General features: G+C 39.0%; 1 protein-coding gene across 2 annotated transcripts in view; it reads left to right on the top strand.

The window, feature by feature from the left end:
* Positions 1–21,402, top strand: part of BABAM2 (BRISC and BRCA1 A complex member 2) — a 401,322-nt gene that overhangs the window by 34,222 nt on the left and 345,698 nt on the right. For both annotated transcript variants that reach the window (XM_080812666.1, XM_080812665.1), the window contains exon 3: positions 7,175–7,251. In XM_080812666.1, the coding sequence (XP_080668792.1) occupies positions 7,175–7,251 (77 nt within the window). The remainder of the gene's footprint in view (positions 1–7,174; positions 7,252–21,402) is intronic.

The following is a 21,402-nucleotide window of genomic DNA, read 5'->3' as shown; positions in this document are numbered from 1 at the left end:
TAAGATCCTGTGGATCAGCAGCGCAGATGCCTTTGCAGACGCCTTTGCAGACCACATGCCGGTTTTGCTTATGATTCGGTAGCTGTTGAGATAGCCTGAGGCACTCTTCCAGCTTCTTTGCTGCTGCCTTTCAGTCTAGCAGCTCTGAGGCTGCTTTGGTCTGAGTGGAATCAGAGGAAAGCAATTCTATAAAATGAAATGGTGGTGCATAGGAGCTAACAAGAAGCCACTCTAATTTTTGTGACTTCACATTCATGTAGCAGCCTGTTACTGGTCTCTGAGCTGAACTTGGTTCACAGTTACCTGTGATTTTAGGTTGCCAAGGCTGAGGACTTCCTTCTCAGCTGCTGGTGAATATTGTTGGTTAAGCACCAACGTCATTATCAAGAAAACAGGAAGCTCTGTAGGAGAATGGGCCAAATGGTAAATTAATAGCGTAAAGGAAACTGACGTAGACTCAGGGAAGGAACGCTGGACTCATCTACTTTGTTCTTTTCAGATGGCTCGGAGAAGAGAAATGGCTTAAATCATTCTTTTTTCCAGAAAGCATATCCAATAATAGGTTCAGTATTAAATCAGAAAGCTTGTATTTTGCTTTTATTTTGCATTCTCTTAAAAATGCTAATGTCTTATTGCAGAATACCTTTGTATAACTTTGTTAATTCAGATTAATTTTTGGCTGTCACGAAAATCCTATAAATTGCCAGCTTTTCCTGTTTATAGCAATTCCTCAATAATTTGAGTCAGATCTCAGGAACTGTGAACAAGTAATAATTTAAAGGTGATTCAAATCCAAATTTACTTTCACCATTTGTTTAAAGGGTTTGCTAAATAAGTCAGTAGTGTTAACATTGCAGAGCCTATTTAATCAAATTAGGAGTACCTTGTTTCCGCTTTTGCATCACTGATTTTAATGTATACAGTTCTAATACTTATTACTGGTAAATCCTTTTCATTTTCCTGAAGCTTGCATGATAAAACACTCTTTTTAGCAACATTTTGTCAGCCTTTTCTTTTTATTATTTTAGGTACTTAATAAAATGGCATTTATTGACAAGTTTATTATTCACTTTTTTTTTTTTTTTTTACTAATTCTGATGGTTTCCCCTTTTAATTATTGAGAGATGATTTAGAGTGGTGTTTAAGAAAATGGACCTGGATCAAACATCTCAGGTTTGGATCCAGGCTCTGTCACTAACTAGTAACATACTGTGCCTCAGTTTCCTCATCTGTAAAATGGAGGTCATAATAGCATCTATCTCTGAAGGTCACTGTGGGTTTAAATAGTTCAGTCTAATTAAAGAATTTAGAATAGTACCTGCCACAGAGCAAATGCTCAACAAATGTTAGTGTGTGTTCTTAGTTATTGTGAAAATAGAGTAGTTTTAGGAAGTGACTTCATAAATTCTGGGTCACATGGACAGCTCCTCAAAGGGACGACCTTTTACAAATAATCACACTTTATCTCAGAGGTGAGGATAAGAGCGGCTTCCCAGTTTCAGTTAAATCAGTGGTTTTGATCATGAAAAGAGCATAAGGCTGGGAGTCAAAGTCTACGCATTCATTTGGCAAACCTTTAGCCATGTAGTTATTGACGTATCTATCCATGGCCCCAACAGCAGTGTTAGATACTGGAGATTCCCAGATGACTGAAGTATGCCTGGGTCAGGGGGATGAAGGTGTGGCCGGAGAACCCTGAACATGGTTTCCAGTCCCAGCACTCTCACTGAGCACTGTGAGACCCTTGGCCCTCACTGTCATCATTTGTAAAATGATAGTTGCTGAGTTTAGTTTATGACATTTAGTAGATGCTGAAGTGTCATTGGTGCTGGATGCTTGGTACTCTGCTAGATGCTACAGTAGGACATAAAACAGTTTTGGCACCAAGAATCTTTTTTTTTTAAATTTTATTTATTTATTTGAGAGAGAGAGAGTCAGAGAGACAGAGAGAGCATGGGCAGAGGGAGAGGGACAAGCAGACTGCCCACTGAGCACGGAGCCCGATGAAGGACTCGATTCCAGGACCCTGAGATTATGACCTGAGCCAAAGGCAGAGGGTTAACTGACAGACCCTCCAGGGACCCCAGCACCAAGAATCTTAAGACCTAGTTGGGAAGACAAACCACAACTGGAAAATAGGTAAATAGTAATCTTGGGAGTCATGTGATTAGATAGATATAGGTAAGCCATGGTAGGGACAAGAGTATGTGGAGGTTGTTACGTTTAGCATTTTACTGTATCTGTGGTTGTGGAGGTTGTTACGCTTAGCATTTTACTGTATCTGTGGTTAGCTGGCTCTAATTTCTGTAATAAAGCACCCAGTAAACTACCTGTTCTGATGTTATCAGGAAGTCCCACTTGATAATTCCCACTTGCATCATCTGCAGAATGTGGTGGTTTAACTCCCTTTGTTCTCCCATGTGTACAACTTTGAAAATGGTGCATTTGCAGTACAAGATATATTTTTAGAGCATAGTTCTTCATGCAAAACCTCTTTTTCCCCCAATATAATGCCAAGACATTTTTTGTTTGTCACTGCTCTATTCTGTGTACCTAGCGCAGTGCCTGACAAGTGGTAAGCACTCGAGAAATTCAGTGGAGAGACAAATTTGAGGTTACATTTTGATTGTCAGCACTTTAAAAATCTTTTAAAATTCTTTTCTTATTCAAAGATACTCAATTTGGAATATTGGTTTTTAAATCTTAGATCTAATGGTGTTAGGACAAGTTGCCATTATACAAATATAATTTTAATGAAGCCAGCAGCTTATTATTTAGTAGCTTTTTCATACTTTTATAAGGAAATGATTTTCTAGATGAATGAACTTCTCCACTACATTAGTTACCTGTTAATGACGTCTGATTGCAATTTCCCAGGAGATCCTACACCAGAACTGCTCAGTCAGGCCATTCCCAAACTCTGACACAATGGAACTGTGAGGGATAATAAATACTAGTGGTGTGAAGTTTTGTGATATCACGATGGAAAGACTTCCATATATATTTTACTTGAAAACTTCATCAGTAGATTATCCTTGCAGCTTTTCTCAAAAAAAGAGTGACGCTCTTTAGAAGACAAAGATAAATGATAAATCAAGCCATCTAGTCAAATATATAAAGGATCTACCTTAACTTTTTTTATATAATTACAAAATAGTCCATGTTCATCATAGAAATCAAAGCAATGCAGAAAGGTAATCAAAAGAAGTAAAGAGTACCCAGATCCTGCCACCTTTTGGCAAACTTCCTTCTGAAATCTGGTTATGTGCATAGACACACACACATATAGATCTTTTTTGTAAATGGAAATCATACTATTCATATGTGTTCTTTGATCTTTTTAAACTCGTCTTTTTTTTGAGTAACAAAAAAACTAATGCTATCCTTCAATGCGATCTGAAATTTCACAGTAAATTAAATACATGACCAAAACCAATTTTAGACAGAGGTAATTTTGAAGCAGGGGAAACATTCTTAGTTTAATTTTATTTTTATTTTATTTATTTTTTTTAAAGATTTTATTATTATTATTATTTTTTTATTTTTTTGACAGACAGAGATCACAAGTAGGCAGAGAGGCAGGCGGAGAGAGAGGAGGAAGCAGGCTCCCTGCTGAGCAGACAGCCTGATGCGGGGCTTGATCCCAGGACCCTGGGATCATGACCTGAGCCAAAGGCAGAGGCTTTAACCCATGGAGCCACCCAGGTGCCCCTTTAGTTTGATTTTAAAAGAACCTTTAAGTAACACAACATTGGCTTATTTCCCATACAGCTGTTTATCTTGGGTAGTATGGAAGATAGAGCATAAGAGATAGTTTAAATATTTGTTCAACATTTCATGAGAGAAACTGAATGCTGTTTAGGAGAGAGAGACCTGCTAATGGCAGCTTCGTTTTTCCCCTGTTGCCTTCAACTGTGAAGTTCTTGGCCCTGAATTTGTATATTCCTCTTAGCAAAACAGAACCCTGCAGTTAACTGGAGGTTAGCCATTTTAACTTGGGAATGTCTTTGGGGAGTATGACCCTTGCCCCTGTCCCCACACCAAGTAAGTGATCTTTTCAACAATATACAGCGCTTGCTCCAAGGTGAGTTTTGGCAAATTCTTCTAATGTCTTTTCCATGATGTTTTCATGGCTTTCATGGATTGGCTGTCCCCCCCCCCCCATTACTCTGGCTGTGTTTCTGTATATGATTTGGCTGTTGTCTCACACTGTATACTCTTTTCTTAAGGATTTTATTTATTTATTTATTTGTCAGAGAGAGAGAGAGAGAGAGAGAGAGAGAGAGAACACACAAGCAGGCAGAGGCAGAGAGAGAAGCAGGCTCCCTGCCGAGCAAGGAGCCTGATGTGGGACTCAATCCCAGGACCCTGGGATCATGACCTGAGCTGAAGGCAGCGGCCCAACCGACTGAGCCACGCAGGTGCCCCTCACACTGTATACTCTTGATAGCTCTTCTTCCTAAACTTGCTTCCCTCCCAGTCTGCTCTAGTGAGTAAATCCGCATCTCTCCATTGGTACTGCTGCTCCCCTAGCCCAAGGATCCCTCATCTTTCTTTCCTGAAACGGACTCCTGTTGGTTTCTGTTGGACGTTTTTACAGTCTCTTTCTCTTTTTCCATACAGTAGACAGTGATCTCGTAAAAAGCGTAGAATCAGATAATGTTACTCTTCTTAACACCCTCCTTTGTGCTTGGAATAAAATCTGCATTAATTGCCACCACCTACAAGGCTCCACGAGATCTGTCCCTTGCTTACCCCTTGTCCTGATCTTTTGATGGTCTCTCCCTCTCCACTCTGCTTGGACTGCATCGCCCAAACATATCAAGATTGCTTCCCCCAGATAGATCAGACTTGTTCCTGCCTTCACGCCTTTGCACCAGCTGTTTCCTCTGCCTCCAGTGCTCTGCCCCAGAACTCAACCTGGGAGGCCCCTTGGTGATGGTTATGCAGCTTTCAGATGTCACCTCCTCCAGGAGGTCTTCCCCAGTCCTCCAGTGCAGGGGAGCTCCTGTTCCACGGCAGCGCTGTTTTATTTTCTGCGCAACATCTAGCCATCTGGAACCATCTTTGTGTCTCTGTCTCTTATCGCCTCTTTTTTCCCTTGTCAGAATTTGAGTTCCATGGGAGGGTAGAGCTTGTCTGTCTTGTCCACCCTGTACTCCTAACCCATAGAACAATGCTCAGTAAATCTTTACGCCTAGGTTAAAAAAAAAACTCAGTGAGCAAATCACTCAGATGGAGAAATGTGCTTCTTAACACCCCAGGGTGGCTGGAACCGGCTGTTCACGTAGGAAGGGAGGAAGGTGAAGGGGGAGAGCGTAAAGCGCTTTTCAGTTCTCGTTAAAGCGTAAAGTGAAGAGTACAAAATGTGGCCCAACAGTGAATGCACAACTGATTTCACACTGAAGAAGGACAAGTTCTTCAAACAAACTAGAATCAGATTAATCCTGAGGATTTCCTGTACTATTAATAACTTCAGTTGCTAAGCTGTGTGAGATAGGTAGATAATTTGATCATCACGCCCAGAAGAAATGCTTGATTGTGAATGGCGTTTTTTTGTATTAAAATTTTTTAAAAAAAATATTATTCTTTGAATATATATGAGAAAAAATTTTTGGTGTTGCTTGTAGGTCATTTCTATCATTAGGTCATACTTTATATTTTGTAATGCTTTAATTTATGTGTTTTCCAGAAGTGTTTTCAAATAACTGCCATGCTATGGGCTAGGACAGATTGTACTATAAGGGAAATATTTTACTACCTTTAATAAAATGTGCCCCAAAGAATTTTTATATTGAATAGTAAAGGAGAATGTGTTCATAAAACCTATAAGAAAAAATTGAAATAGGTTACTATACAATTACTAGTGCAACTTTGTTGTTTAGTTTGTAAACTGGTCTTTTTTATTGTCCCCTAAAGATAAGAGGAATAATCAACCTAGTGATTTATGTTAAATACATACGAGATAAACTTTCCATCTGGTTCTTTTCTCTTTCCCGTGGAGATAGTTTTGGTAAAAGTAATGGTAAATCTAATATGAGATGTCAGTTTCTTTTTAGAGTCAACATTTTTTCCCTGAGAAATAGAGCATGTGCATCTGCGTGCAGGTGCCTGAGTGGGGCAAGGGGCAAAGGGAGAGAGATAATCGCAGGCAGAGTGCACTGAGCTTGGAGCCCCACACCGGCCGGATCTCACAACCCTGAGATTGAGACCTGAGCCGAAATCAAGAGTCAGACACTTAACCAACTGAGCCGCCCAGGCATCCCTTAGAGTCAACATTTCTTGACTATTGCCTTCAAAGTGGCATCTGGGGAGGTGGTCCATATATTCTAACAACGCCTCCGTTCCTTCAAATACCCTTTTCAGAGATGTCTCATGGTCAGTATTGGAATCATGAAAGAAATTTGGCATTTCTTTGCTTTATAATGGAAAACCCTCAGTTTTAAAAACTAAATGAAGGCTTATGACTTCCTCAGTTGACTTCATATTCATATTATATTAATTTATGAAGCCAGTACTATTGTTGTGCAGTTGAAATTATGACTTGTGAGGTCATGAAAGAGCTTGTGAAGTAAGTCTGGGTAAAGAACAAAGAACATCGTATAATTTTGTGAAGGAAGAGATTCAAAAGAAACAAACCCAGACCTGAGTGACTAACTCACTCTCCTTTCCATTTGCATTTTATCTGAACACGAGGGCAGTGCCTTATGCTCTGCGGTAGATGGAAGTCCTGGGGTGCCAAGTTCAGAGGAAATGCCCTACCTGTGGAGAGAGAAAATGATCTGGTGTCAGAAAGAAGTGGACTCTTTTTAGTATGAGTGCAAATTAAGGGTCTGTATTTAAAGTCTGTCCATAAAACTCTTAAAATTCTTGATGCCAAAGACTGTTTTGGACAATACACCTGCATCAGAAGCCAAGATACACTTGTTGGAGAGAAGTAGTCGAAGCTTCCTTGGTGTTTGTCCTTAGAAAGCAGGTAAGTTTTATTGTGAGATAAATGGATTATTTGTTTCAGGAGATGTCTTATTGTCTTGGCCTCCATGACCATCAAGGACTTTTATTTTCTTTATAACCCAGTGTTTTAATCTTTTATCTATAAGGAGCAGTTTTCATTTACTTTATTAGATGTCATAAATAACTGGGCTTTAAAAAAAAATCTTTTCTTTCATTAAAGCTGCACATCATTGACTCCTGGACCCAACTGTGACCGATTTAAACTGCACATACCATATGCTGGAGAGACATTAAAATGTAAGTAAATGATGACTCTTTTATCAAAAGTGTAGATTACAGTAATAGTTGTCAGACTTTGCTTCCGTTTTTGCTTCTGGCTGTTAGGTGTTATCGCTAGGATTTACCACTTTTTAAAAGTTTGTCTTTCATTCCTCGTTCTATTCAAAGTAAGGCACTTGGGAGGGAATAAGCTGTGGTCAACGAGGCATACACCGAAATTCTCAATTTTTAGGCCTATGAGGTAATTCTTGTATTTTTTTTTTTTTTCTCCACTGGAAGATCTTATGTAATGCCCCAATAGAGGGAATCCACTACTTTAAAATACGTACTATTTAGAAACAACATTTCGGTAGGAATGGCTGCTATGCACCACTGTCGCTAACTTCTTTCTGGAGCCATTGCTGCCAAGAGCCATTGTTGCCAACGTGCTCCTGATTGCCCCCTGAGCCTACAAGTCCTAACCCAGAGACTCTTGGCATAGTTTCGGAATGCCGAGAGGTTTCCAAGGGTCAGAAATGCAAATGGCTACCACAGCTGGACTGGTAACAGAAATGAGGGGAGCGGGCTAGGTGGGGCAAATTGGGGCACACCTACCCTCCTGGAGGGGACTGCCTCTGTTGATTTATTGAGAAAAGGTGGAAATCCATATCAGTTTTGGATGCTGACCACTTTTTTAAAAGTTAAAACGTAGTGTGGGCCAACGTGTAGTGCAGTTCCAGCCACATGTGTGGGGGTGTGGCCGGAGCTCTTGGACCGCTGGTTTGGAACCTTGGAGAAGAGCAGGCAAGACCTACCGCTGCTGATTCAGTCCACTGTCTATACGCCCTGGGTTGTATCCGCCCTTCTCTGCCGTTAGGACCAGTGCTGACGCTCTAGCCCAGTGTGGAGGTAATGGTGGCTTTGGTTAGTTAGTAACGATCTCACCAGGAATTTTCTCTCTTGGAACCTATTCTTGTGGTAAACAGGGTCCTGAGGTCTTTCCATTCTTAACAAGAGGAATAAAGAACATAAATGTTAAAGATGGGACAGATGAGGAAATAGTGCCTTTCAGACTGTGGATTCTGTGTCTTACAATGACAGGCCACCAGGGGCCACATCTTGGTATTCTGTAGAATCCCAAGTGCAGCTTTAAATGAAAAATGCAGACATTGGGGGGCGGGGGTATGTGCTATGGTGAGTGCTGTGAAGTGTGTAAACCTGGCGATTCACAGACCTATACCCCTGGGGCTAATAACACGTTACATGTTTATAAAAAAATTAAAAAATTAAAAAGAAATAAATGAAAAATGTAGGACATGCTAACTTATGGAGCTGGCATTATTAGCTCATTCTCTGGAAACCGTTAAAATACATACGAATTTCACCTGCCCATAGGACATTCTAGATGGTGAGTGTTTTTGAAAAAAATTATTCACTAAATTTAAAAGAAGGGATCAAAGTAAATCACTCACATGACTAAAAATGGAAAAAGTTCAGAAATTTTTTACACATAAACGCGGTAGCCTTCTGTTATGTTTCTTCCCAAGTCTAGTCCTGTTTCCCAAGGGAACCACTTAAATTCTGTTGATGTTGTTTCAGTATGTAGTTCTTCTGGGGATGATCGCCGTTTGTCTAAATAATATTTATGCCTCTGTTTCTTGACTTACCAGTTTTAGATATTGTTATCTTTTGACTTCCTGCTCTGATACATGAGGCATCTGCCTATTTTCACCACACTCTTTATCTTTCTCTTTCCTCCCCTTTAATGTAGTTATTATCACCACTGCTGGTTCCTGTGTTGGTTACCCTGTAGCTTTAACATTTTTCCTTTCTTTTTTTAAGGATCATTTTGAACATCGTGTGGTACAGTTAAAATGAACAACCCCTAGAATGTTCTTAGTAATTTCCCGGCACACAGGTAGCAGCGCTGTTGTTATGTAAGCACAATCTCTGGGTTAGGATATTTTTATTTAGTTTCCCATGAATCAGAGAGAGTGTCTTTTGGCTCCCCACTTTGTGAGATGAAGATATTAGCTCCTGCCCTTCCTTCCATTCCTCTGCTTTCACCTCCCAACTTTTGTATTATTTTCCTTTTGCAGTGTCAAAATTAGTAACTTATTGTCTGTTCTAAAGCTAGCATATCTTCTGTGCTTTGTTTATAAATCGCTTGAATGAATGATCTGTAGTCCTGCTGTGGGGTTTGCCTGGTTTCTTCTCTTGGATTCAACCTTGTTTTGTCTAGTGTATATATTGGGAATTCTGTGTTTTGTAGGTTAAAGAAATTGCTGGAACACGGACAGATACTTTGCTTAGATTCCATTCCTCCCTCCACTCCTCTACTTTTCCTGGAGTGCTTCTGGTAATTGTTATTTACCATAGTCATAATTTGGTATCTTAGTTTCTGAGAGCTTTCTTGCTCTTGCTCTCTGTTCCTCTTTCACAACATCTTGTTCTTATTTTATGAATACAGGGTCTTGAAAGCTTTCAAAGAATAGAGATTTTTAAAAGAAGTTTTTGTAATTATTTTAATTTTCTCCAGGGATTGTATTTTTGTTGGTTTATCATCTTTGTCCTTCTCTGTTATTCTATAGTCTTTCCTTAAATAAAAGATGGGTTGAGGTGCCTGGGTGGCTCAGTCGGTTAAGTGTCTGTCTTTGGCTCAGGTCATGATCCCAGGATCCTGGGATTGAGGCCTGCATCGGGCTCCCTGCTCAGTGGGAAGTCTGCTTCTTCCTCTCCGTCTGCGTGCCGCTCTGCCTACTTGTGTTCTCTCTCTGGCTCTATCTTTCAAATAAAATCTAAAAGAAAGTGAAAAAGATGGGTTTTGGTTGTCTACTTACATTTACGACAGACAATAAAACATTAATTAAGACTTCTGTATGGGTGAACCGAGCTTATTGAGTGTGTGGGTTAATGGTGGGCTAGCTGTTAGTATGAGGAACCCCTATGTGTCATATTAGGGAGTTCAGCTCTTCTGGCACTCCCTGAAATCATTCTATTTCTTTAGAAAATCCCCTACATTTTGGGGGGGCATACACATCTGGTCACCATGCCATTTTTGGGGGGCGGGTATCATAGACTATTCCCCATGGAGCTTTTTGTTAATTTCCCCATTCTTAGCCCCATTTTTCATTCTTCCCTTTCCTACACTGAATGACCACAAGTTTTTATGGGTTTCTAGGACACATGGCTTCCCTCTCATAGGTAGCCTCTTGCTCACATTACTGCAGCCAGAGCTTACTCTGCCCTGTCTCATCAGTGACTCCTCCTCGGTCTCCGTCCTGCCTTCTAGGAATTTGTTGAAATTGCTCATCTACTGATTGCTACTCTCTTCCCTTCCTCTTCACTTAATGTTGTTTTGGATTCTTATTTTTCCTCTTTCATTATTATTTAATGGAAGGATGGTTCTTACAAGGGAGAAGAAATAAATGTATGTGGTTAGTCCACAGTCTTGAGCCAGAAATAATGTAATTTCACAAAGATCTTACTTGCTGTATGAGTTTGTGTTAGAAAGCATTTACTGATATTCTGTATCTTCTCATTGCTTTATGATTTTCACAGGAAGCCTCGCATAACATTGATGATTATGGTATTTGGACTGGCACTCACCATATAAGTTAATTATGTCCTCTTAAGCTACCGCTCTATATAATCATTATGTACTAGGGACTTAAACCATAGAATGCTTTATAATAATGGAATAAAAAATGAAGTTTGCATATTGAGGGTCTTCCGCATTAAGATAAGTCAAGATTCTAGTATTCTAGCCTTCAACAGCCCACAGCTGAATAAAAGGAAAAAGCAATGGATTATACACTATTTTTATAAAAGTTCATTGAATTGGAAGAATGAGTATTTTTTTTCTTCTGAAATTCTTGACATTATTTAGGAAGGCTTTCTGAAAGATACTGGTTATATGATTAAGGTTAGTGTTAGAATCCCTCGCTTTAAAAAAATTACGCGTTAAACTCTAAAAGTGTATACTTTGAGGTGCCACAGTGCTTCCAGACTACCAACCTTCTAAAATTTGCAGATGGAAATTGTTTTGTAATAGCTGTTGAAAATGTGATAGAATTGTCAAAAATAAATCAACCGCATGAATTATGAAACACAAGGCACTGTTCTCTGACAGAATAAAAAATGGAAAAATTTACACCAAGAAAATCAAAACAAATACACAAACCTTTTGATCCAGTTAAAACTGAAGTGAAGATCAGCAGAACCATCTTTACTGCACCAGTGTTTTGTGAATCTGCCCACATAAATTCGTTCACGCCAGTGGTTATACGGCAAAGTTATTTTACTTTCCTTAACTTGTGGAATATCTAGGTTATCGTTATTTCAACTTGCTTTCTTTGCAACTTTGCTTATTTTAAAATTATTTCAAAATTAGATGTTTCCCGTTTTTATTTTTTTAAAAGATTTTATTTATTTATTTGAGAGAGAGAGAAAGAGAGACAGATCACAAGTAGGCAGAGCAACAGGCAGAGAGAGAGGGGGAAGCAGGCTCCCTGGTGAGCAGAGAGCATGATGCGGGACTCGATCCCAGGATCCTGAGACCATGACCTGAGCCGAAGGCAGAGTCTTAACCCACTCAGCCACCCAGGCGCCCCATTCCAGTTTTTAAATAAATGTTTCTGTGAGTAGTTTGTCGAGTTGTTCTATGTTGAGAGTCGTCGTAATGTAGAACGCTTAGATATTTTATTGACCACAATAATTAGTATAGGTTTGTTCTGTGCATGGTTTGAAGTTCATGGAAACAGATAATTTACTATAGCAACCAAGTTTATTGTAAAAGAATAAATCATTCCGGGCAAATCATGAATTTGCAAAGAATCATTTTCCCCTCTTGGAGAACACTAAGATCTTGCATTGCTTTAAAAGTAATGTTAGACTCACGCCTTTCTCTATTTTTTTTTTAAACTCCTTCATTTTACTTTTAAAAAACCTGGCAACGCCAGACACTTTTTACATATGTTTTTACTCCATCAGTTTTTATAATCTCAAATGTATTATATTCAAGATCAGTAAGGGCATAGTGGTTAAATATCACAAGATTTGTGATTGAATTCCACCTCCTACAACCAACACAGTGTTCATCGTTAGATAATTAACTATTACTCTCTATAATAAATATTTTAACACACATAGTTTCCTAAAACAAACATGTAATTGAAAGGTTATATGGTTTAATAGTCCTTGGAAAACAACTGTCACAACAAACAGAAAAACTCTTTGCCTTATTTAGGAAACAGACCCAGAAAGAGACTTAATTTCATGGTAACAAGAAACTCATAAGTATTGATTTAAATTATATTCTATGGTAACTACCAGATAAATATTTTCTGACTTTACCTTTATCTTTCTAAACACCAGGCAATGGCTAACCCAGGGCTTTACAGTTTCAAAGCCATTTATATAATCAACGTCTTTATCTAAAGTTTCTCATTAAATCCTACTGAAAACTTTTGGTGGGGGGTTTCAACTATAATTTTAACCCAGGCTGAATCAAATTATTTGACTCTTATAGTAATTTTATTTCACAGCTTTAAGTTCAATGAGGTTAGAGATGGAGACTGTTTTGTTTGTTAAATGGTATCTCCAGGCCCTAGCCTAGTGAAGATATTCAACTCAATATTTGTTGAAGGAATGGAGTGAATGCATACATGCATGAATTAATGAAGCTTAGTATTCAGATTTTTGTCAGTTGAAGTATCGTGTTATAAAAAATGTGGCATTCTGTTACTTGTATCAGTCTTCTACCAACAGAAATTCAGTCTTTAGAAGTTATTTATTATACAGGGAATTTGTAATTGGAATGCTGCTCTTAACAATTCAGATAAAAAGAAGGATGTAGGTTATTTTGTAGATTTGGAGTCTGTATCTGTTTTGTCTGTGTACATTTCACTTTGCCTTAAAGTAGATGAAATGAAAATAGCATGTAACTAAAATCTGTATTTCAGCATATTTTATATATTAGAAAATAGCTCTGTAAATGTTTCCTCTGTGAATAAGGGACACTGTGCAGTTCGTAATCCTGAGGACGAAAGACAAGGGAGAGGACATATTTCTCCCATGAATTTGTGAATTGACGTCTATAGAATTAACCCACATTCAGAATTAAATCATTGAAATGAAAAAGACCAGAAGATTATGGTACATCAGGAATGCTGTTTTTTCTTCGGCTCTTTCAATGTGAAGAGGCAACTGTGGGGCAGTGAAAGACACGCCAGCTTGTGTAAGATTCCCGCGCAGGGTATCAGGGAATGTCTGAGTCAAAGACAGGTCCTTGAATTTCATCATTATGCCAGAGACGATTGGAAAAGTGAATCTTCAGTGATCGAGACCAATTTAAGGAAAAACGCGTGTTGAGGTTTAGGATGATGTCACTGAAACGAGTGAAAATCTCCCAGTTATAACAAAATTCAGAGAAAGAGCAGTGAGCTTCGTAAAAACACAGATTTGTAGATATGGCGACCGTAGTCACTCTGTCTAGCACTTAACTCTTGAAGAAATTACTGTGTGGATGTTTTTGTGGACCCTATAAATAGGGCAGGGAGTGAGGCTGTTTTGCTATTTTATTTCCAATCTCTAGCTTATTGCCTGGCATATAGAGGGACTTGTTTAATAGATGTTGGCGGAATACATTAACCATGTTCACTCTTTGGATCTGGCCACGATGAAGTTTAATGAAGGAGTGACAGAACTTTGAAGTATTCTCAATTTTACAAGTTCTTTGAATGGCACTACTTATGTATCTACAGAAAGAGGTTATTGAAATATTTTAAGTATACTGAGGAAATTAATGACCAGTAAATCGAGCTGTTAGCTAACATTGGTTTCAAGTTTGAAATTATCTTTTGTTTAAAATTTGTATTTTTCATACTAACAATTTTTTTTCTTAATCAGAGACTGTTTGGTTATAAGAAACCCAATGAAAGAAATGAAAAGCGTTTGTTTGTCTTCATGAGGAATTAAATGAATTCCATGGTGCCCAAGGGCAGGAAGTACAGCCAGGCCTCAGAGGGACTGGAGCCTGGGACTAGCAGGATGGGAGACACCATAGCAGACAATTGGCATCTGTGTCCTTGTTCGTCTGTCTCTTTCTCCTGCAGCACAGTCTGTTGTCACTTTATTTACTTTATTCTTTTTTTTTAAATTTACTTTATACTTTTCCCCCAAGATTTGGCTGTTTCTCCTCATATAGAGTGGAAATGCCTGAGCCCCCTTTGGGACTCAGTTCAAGGCCACCAGAGGCAGCCTCTGGTCTTTGAGTCTCAATTCTTGGGAGAGATGGTCTTATTGGCAGCTTGGACTGGGTGTCCACTCTTGATCCAGGGGTTTGATCAAGAGTCCTGGGTTATGGTTATAGGGGGACAGTTTAGCACAGGTAAGCACGAGCTGGGCAGGTACCCAGAGAGGTATCTGTTACAGTGTTACAGGGATTCTTTCGAAAGAGCTTCCAAATGAAACTATAGACTTTTTCCTTTGTCTTTAACAATAGAAGCAGTATGGTTGTTTATCATTTGAGAGGAATGATGAACATTTCAAAGCCATTTGCAACAGAGTGAAGAAGTCATGCCAAAAAATTATCTCCAAAGGTTTTGAAGTGGAAAGTCTTTTCCAGAGGAAAAGCCTGTGTGTGTGTGTGTGTGTGTGTGTGTGTGTGTGTTTCCAAGAGAAAAAGTGGAAAAAAAAAAAAGATTATGATTTGGATAATACATTCCTTCCCATGTCCTCAGAGGAACATTTTAAAGTTACAGTTCATTTCCAAGGTTTCATCACTGAATTTAAATTTGTGTTTTGGGGAATGATTACAATAAAATGAGATCAACCTTAGAACTGCTACTTAAGTGGGATGTTTTATTAAAGAGTGGTCACACATACACAAAGATTTTTACAGACACATTGCAAATAGTGTTCCAGAACTTCTGCTTTACTGGGTCTTGAAACTCAACTTCACGTTGGATCCTGTCTCCTTGCAGGAGACAGTGTGGCTTGGCTGCTCCGTGTGTGCACGTGCTCTTACCCGGAACTTTTCACATCTCAGATCTGCCACGTTTTGCTTTGTCTTAGCTAGCCGCATTGGTCAACTCAGAATGCTCATTTTTTTTTTTTTTTCTTTTCCCGGCGTTTGTCCTCTATGATCTTTCTTATGCAGTACTGTGTAGAGACCCTCAGGGTCCTGATGCAGAAACGGAACACCAGGGTGGGACCCCGCAAAGGCCCCGGGGTGTTGTGGCGAGTGTTGCCCCAGCTGAAAAAATTATTAAGGTCCTGTTGATTTAATCTCATCTCTAAGAAGTTTGCACTTTGTTTGGTTTGTTACTATCCCTTGTATTTTGCATTTGACCAATAGATCTGATAGCTGGCTATGGTGGCTGTAGCTGCCGGCACTTACTGGGACGGCAGTGTGATTTCTTTCTACATTGTTTAAAATAAATAATCTGTTTGGACAGTGTTAACTGAGTAATCTTTCTGCGTTAACCCTGTCCTCCTCCCTTTCAGTATTTTAGTGACTGAAACGCTCAGCCTGGTATTCAAGGCTGTCACAGCCTGCAGTTCCTGCTTCCCTGCCTCCCCGCGCCCCCCCCCCCCCAATTGGGGCTCAGCTGACAACAATCCAAGCCAAAAGCCTACACAACCGATTTGCGCGGTGTACTTCTTAAATACCCCGCCTTTCCAGTTTCAGCTTTTGTTCACACCGTTTTGGCTTTAGTAGGACGGGCCAAGGAAATCATAAAGTAGCCTGACCGTTTTAGGGGCATCTTTGGTTCTTCACTTGAACTCACAAGTCTGCCGCTCTGATGGATGCGCTGCTTGGCTGGCGCCCTTCTCGTCTCCAAGATCACCTGCAGGGAGAGTAGGCATTAACCGTGCTCCCTCTGACTTGTAACAGTTGAGCTAAGTAAAAAGTTGGACACTGTGTCCAGGGACTTAGTATTTTGCATCATGCTGAGAGGCATTATAATTTTCCTTGGTAGCATAGTTCATTTTACTTTTATTTTTATCTTTTTAAAAGATTCATTTACTTAAAGATTATTATTATCTAGCATTCAGAGTATTTTTAGAGGCTAATTAGGGAGGCAGGTCACCTTTGATGTAGTGAGTGTTCTAAAAAATGCTCATGAAAGGCAAGTAAGAAGTGCTAATTTCGTGGATTAGACATTATCTCTCCCTTAGATTTTGAGGATTCCTTTGTCCTGGTATTTCAGAACATTTTATTTTCTTGGAATTCATGGAATGTTAAAAAAACCTTCTGATTATCATTTATTAAAAAATAGCTGATATAATTATTAAAATAACTTATTTAGTATTTATTTTATTTAGCAGAAGTAGAGAGTTAGGCTTATATAAATGATCTCATTTAATCACACAGTGAATCTGAGGTGGAAATTTATATTCCTTTTTTAAAATACTAACTTTATTGAGATATAATTTGTATATAATAAAATGTACCCATTTAAAATATACAGTTTAATACACTTTGTTAGTTGTAAACACCTGAGTAACTTAACCATAGTCAAGATACAGAACATTTCCATCCCTCCAAGATATAGAACATTTCATTCCTTCTCTAAGTCTGTGTCCTCCACCACCAGCCCTGTAATCCTTGAGCCTTCTCTCTCAAGCTATAGAACAGTTTTGCCTGTTTTAGAACTTCATATATATGGAATCATATACGATATAAGTTTTAGGCGTCTGGCTTCTTTCATTCAGCATAATGTTTCTGGGATTTGTCCATAATTTTCCTCGTATCAGTACTTCGTTTCTTTTAGTGCCACACAGTACAACATTATACGAGTATATGTGCCACAGTTTTGTTTTTTTTTTAAATATATTTTTTTAAGATTTTATTTATTTATTTGACAGGCAGAGATCATAAGTAGGCAGAGAGGCAGGCAGAGAGAGAGGGGGAAACAGACTCCCTGCTGAGTAGAGAGCCCGATGCGGGGCTTGATCCCAGGACCCCAGGATCATGACCTGAGCTGAAGGCAGAGGCTTTAACCCACTGAGCCACCCAGGCGCCCCTGTGCCATAATTTTTTGTAATCATTCACCTATTGAGGACATTTGAGTTTCCAGGTTTTGCCTATTAGGAATAAAGCTGCTATCATATTTTTGTACATGTCTTTTGTGGAGATACGTCTTAAGTTTCCTGGGTACATTCCTAGGACTGGTATTGCTGTGTTGTAAGCTAACTGTATGTTTATAAGTAATTGCTAACCTGTTTTCCAAAGTGGTTGTATTGTTTTACATTCCTGCTAGAAATTTAGGAGCAGTCTAGTTACTCTTTGTTTTTGCCAAATTGGGTATTGTTATTATTTTTAATTATATCCATTCTAGTGGATGTGTAGTGATAGCTCATTGTGGTTTGAATTTGCATTTTTATGTCCATCTGTCCATCTCTCTTAGGTTGTGAAATGCCTGTTGACATCTTTTTTAAAAAAATATTTTATTTATTTATTTGACACAGAGAGAGAGATCACAAGTAGGCAGAGAGAGAGAAGAGGAAGCAGGCTTCCCGCTGAGCAGAGAGTCTGATGTGGGGCTCGATCCCAGGACCCTGGGACCACGACCTGAGATGAAGGCAGAGGCTTTAACCCACTGAGCCACCCAGGTGCCCCCTTGTTGACATCTTTTGCTCAACATTTTGATTGGATTGTTGGGCTTTTTGTTGAGTTATAGGTAGTCTTTATATAGTCTAGAAAGAACTTAGTTGTTATTTTGTCAGTATTTTCTCCCAGTCTGTGGCTTCCCTTTTTAGTTTCTTAATGATGTATTTCCAGGAGCAGAAGTTTTTAATAATGATGAAGTCCAGTTTAACAATTTTTCTTTTAAAGTTTATACTTCCGGCTTTTTAAGAATCTTTGCCTATCTGAAGGTGTTGAAAATTTTCTCCTAGGAGTTTTATATTTTTACCTTTTGACCACATATACATTAATTAACCACTTACATATGAGTCTGTTTCTGGATTTTACATTGTATTCCGCTGATGTTTCCTCTCTCCTCATGTGCCTGTAACACTGCCTCAATTCCTATAGCTTTAACGTAAGTCTCTAAATTAGGTAGTGTGAGTCCTATAAGTTCTTTTTTTTAAAAATAATTTTTTAAGTTTTGATTATGTTATGTTAGACATCATATAGTACATCATTAGTTTTTGATGTAGTGTACCGTGATTCATTGTTTGTGTATAATACCCAGTGTTCCATTTAATCCGGGCCCTCCTTAATACCCACCACCAGGCTCACCCATTCCCCTGCCCCCTTTTAAAACCCTCAGTTTGTTTCTCAGAGTCCATAGTCTCTCATGGTTTGTCTCCCACTCTGATTCCCCCCTCTTTGTTTTTCCTTTCTCCTGATGTCCTCCATGCTATTTCTTATGTTCCACAAATAAGTGAAACTATATGATAATTGACTTTCTCTGTGTGACTTATTTCACTCAGCATAATCTCCTCCAGTCCATCCATGTTGATACAAAAGTTGGGTATTCATCCTTTCTGGTGGAGGCATAATACTCTATTGTATATATGGACCATATCTTCTTTATCCATTCATCTGTCGAAGGGCATCTTGGCTCTTTCGACAGTTTGGCGACTGCGGACAGTGCTGCTGTGAACTTCTTTTTCAAAACTGTTTTGGCTATTCTAGGTCCTTAGTATATCCATAGAGATTTTAGAATCAGCTTGTCAAATGTAGAAGTCCTGCTGGAATTGCACTGAATTTGAAGATCAGTTTGTAGAGAACCTACATCTTAATATCAAGTGTTCTAGTAGATAAAAATGGTAGTCTCTCCAATATTAGGTATTATTTCCTCTGTATCCTTAAATTCACTTATTAGTTTTTAGTAACTTTTTTGTAGGCTCCTTACGTATTTTCTTTAAAAACAATCATGTCACTTGTGAAAAAGACAGTTCTGCTTCTTCCTTTCCAGTCTGTAGGATTTATATTTCTTATTCTTGCTTTACTGCACTGAACGGGCTCTCCAGCATAGTGTTGAGTAGAAGTGATGAAATCAGACATCCTTGCCTGATTTCCACCCTTAAGGGGAAGGCGTTAAGCATTTCATCACTAAGCACAATTGTCAACTGGAGTGTCCCTTTATCAGTTTGAGAAAGTCGCCATCTCTTTTAACAGGCTGAGAGTTTTTATTATGAAAAGAATGTTAATATGTTAAATGCTTTTTCTCTGTTAGGATGACGCCATGGTTTATCTCTTTTTTATTCTATTAATATGTAAGTAAGCTGATTTTCAGATGTTGAACGATGTTGCATTCCTGGGATTAATCGCCGTTTATCATTATGCATTATCCTTCTTAGGTATTGCTGGATTTGGTTCCTTCATATTCGTTTAAGGACGTTTGTATCTGTATCTGGTGCTGTTCTTTCTGTCCTTCTCTTGTGGCCCTTTGGTATCAAAAGGTACAAATTCCAGTTATAGAATAAGTCATGGGGATGTATTCTATAGCATGGTGACTATAGTTCTATATTGCCCATTTGAGAAAATAAGAGAAGAAAGCCAGTAGTGGCTTTACCCTTCCCATTTCTCTTTCGATACCATTCACATTAATACCATTGGTAACAACCCCACTGAAACAAAACAAAACAAAAATCCTTGTTTTTCTTCTGCCTTTGGCTACAGGGCTAGGTTGTAAAAAGGAAGGGAACAAAATGTTTTAGTAAGATCATGTCTTTAGTGATGGGGAATTAGAGCCATTAAAAAAACACAAACAACTTAACCAAAAATATGGCAAAAGACGAAGGTGGTGGCTAGATGGCTCAGGACATTCCAGGGAGTTTTGTAAATTCGGGATTGCAGATGAAGACCAGATACATCTAATCTGTGAGGAGGAATGAAAGACTCAGGGAGGAAATGGCGTTAGCTTGAGGAGAAGAGAGAATTGTTTAAAAAAAAAAAAAAAAATCTTGTGCAGTCTGAATAAAATTTATGTTGCCCCCTTCCTGGGGCCTTAGAAATTAGAATCTTTGCACAGTACTGTCATGCCCTGTGTTGGATAGTGGTACTGTGAGCCCAAGTTGATGTGGTTGCATTCAGTGTATAGGAAAGTTACATACAACTCATCTCCAGTTAGTTCTTCTTTTGTACTGATGCCTAAACCTCTCCATCTGGACCAGTGCCAATTTGCCACTAAATTTAAATAAATAAGAACATTTCTCATCAATAGGGGTGGCAAATTTAGCCCCTCTTTAGAGCACTGAGCAATTTATGACCATATGTTAAATACCATAAAACAGCTTTAAAGACTTGGTCCCTGGCCATTGCCAGATTGCACCGTAGGAGTACAGCAGCGCTGCGAAGGACTGGGAATGCTTCCTCCGGCCCTTGGAGGCCTCAGTAACTCACTGATGTCACAGCCAGAGAGGCCTGTTTTCAAACATTCCCTTTATAAAGGTGAAATACTAAAAGATTCCATTTTGGCATTTGGGTGCAAAGAAGGCAGGACTTCTTTCTGATTCTGAAGGGTCAAAATTAATATGGAAAGTGTTGTGTGGGAGAATGAGTAACTTGGCAGCAGTGAGTCCAGAAGGCAAGTCTAGGAATAGGTAGTAGATATCCTACTCATTCTTTTTCTTGGAGCATGAACTGGACTTTTATAAGGCACAAGCAAACCAAATATCACATGCTTCTAAATTGTTTTCCTTCTGCCAACTTTTATGGCATTAATACTAATGTTAAAAATGGTTATTAAAATTTCATCCCATAGTGCTGCCAGTTGTAAGGATTTCTTTTCTTCCAGGAGGATGACTCACGATTTGGTGAACTCCAAATATTAGTTTTTCTCCGTACCATCACCCCAGGCCGTGAATCACTGATGGCATCCAGCAGGCTCATGGCTGAGGGAAGGAAGGGGGGGTGTGTGTGTGCCAGCAAACATGTGATTTTTGGTACTAGAGGACCTCAGCTGGACTTTTAGCCATGTTAAACCTCTGGTTCAGGCAGGGGGCAGTGTTATTAAAAAGGAACAGGCACCAAAAAGCTTTGTACAGGTTTTTCGAACTGTTCCTTCTGAAGGATAAGTCTTCCTACAAAGGAAGATGATGAAATTTGGCTGCCAGAGGTCCAGGATTCCTAGCCTTCTCGAATGTGTAAGTGCCAGCCCAAGGGCTGATTTCCTGTCAGTTCCTGTGTGGTTTGCACTACATCCTCTTTGCAACAGATCGGTATTTTAG

The sequence above is a fragment of the Martes martes genome, assembly GCF_963455335.1.
Source record: "Martes martes genome assembly, chromosome: 9".
NCBI lineage: Eukaryota > Metazoa > Chordata > Mammalia > Carnivora > Mustelidae > Martes > Martes martes.
Note: the sequence above shows the minus strand (reverse complement) of the source record. Positions and strands in the feature narration are given on the sequence as shown.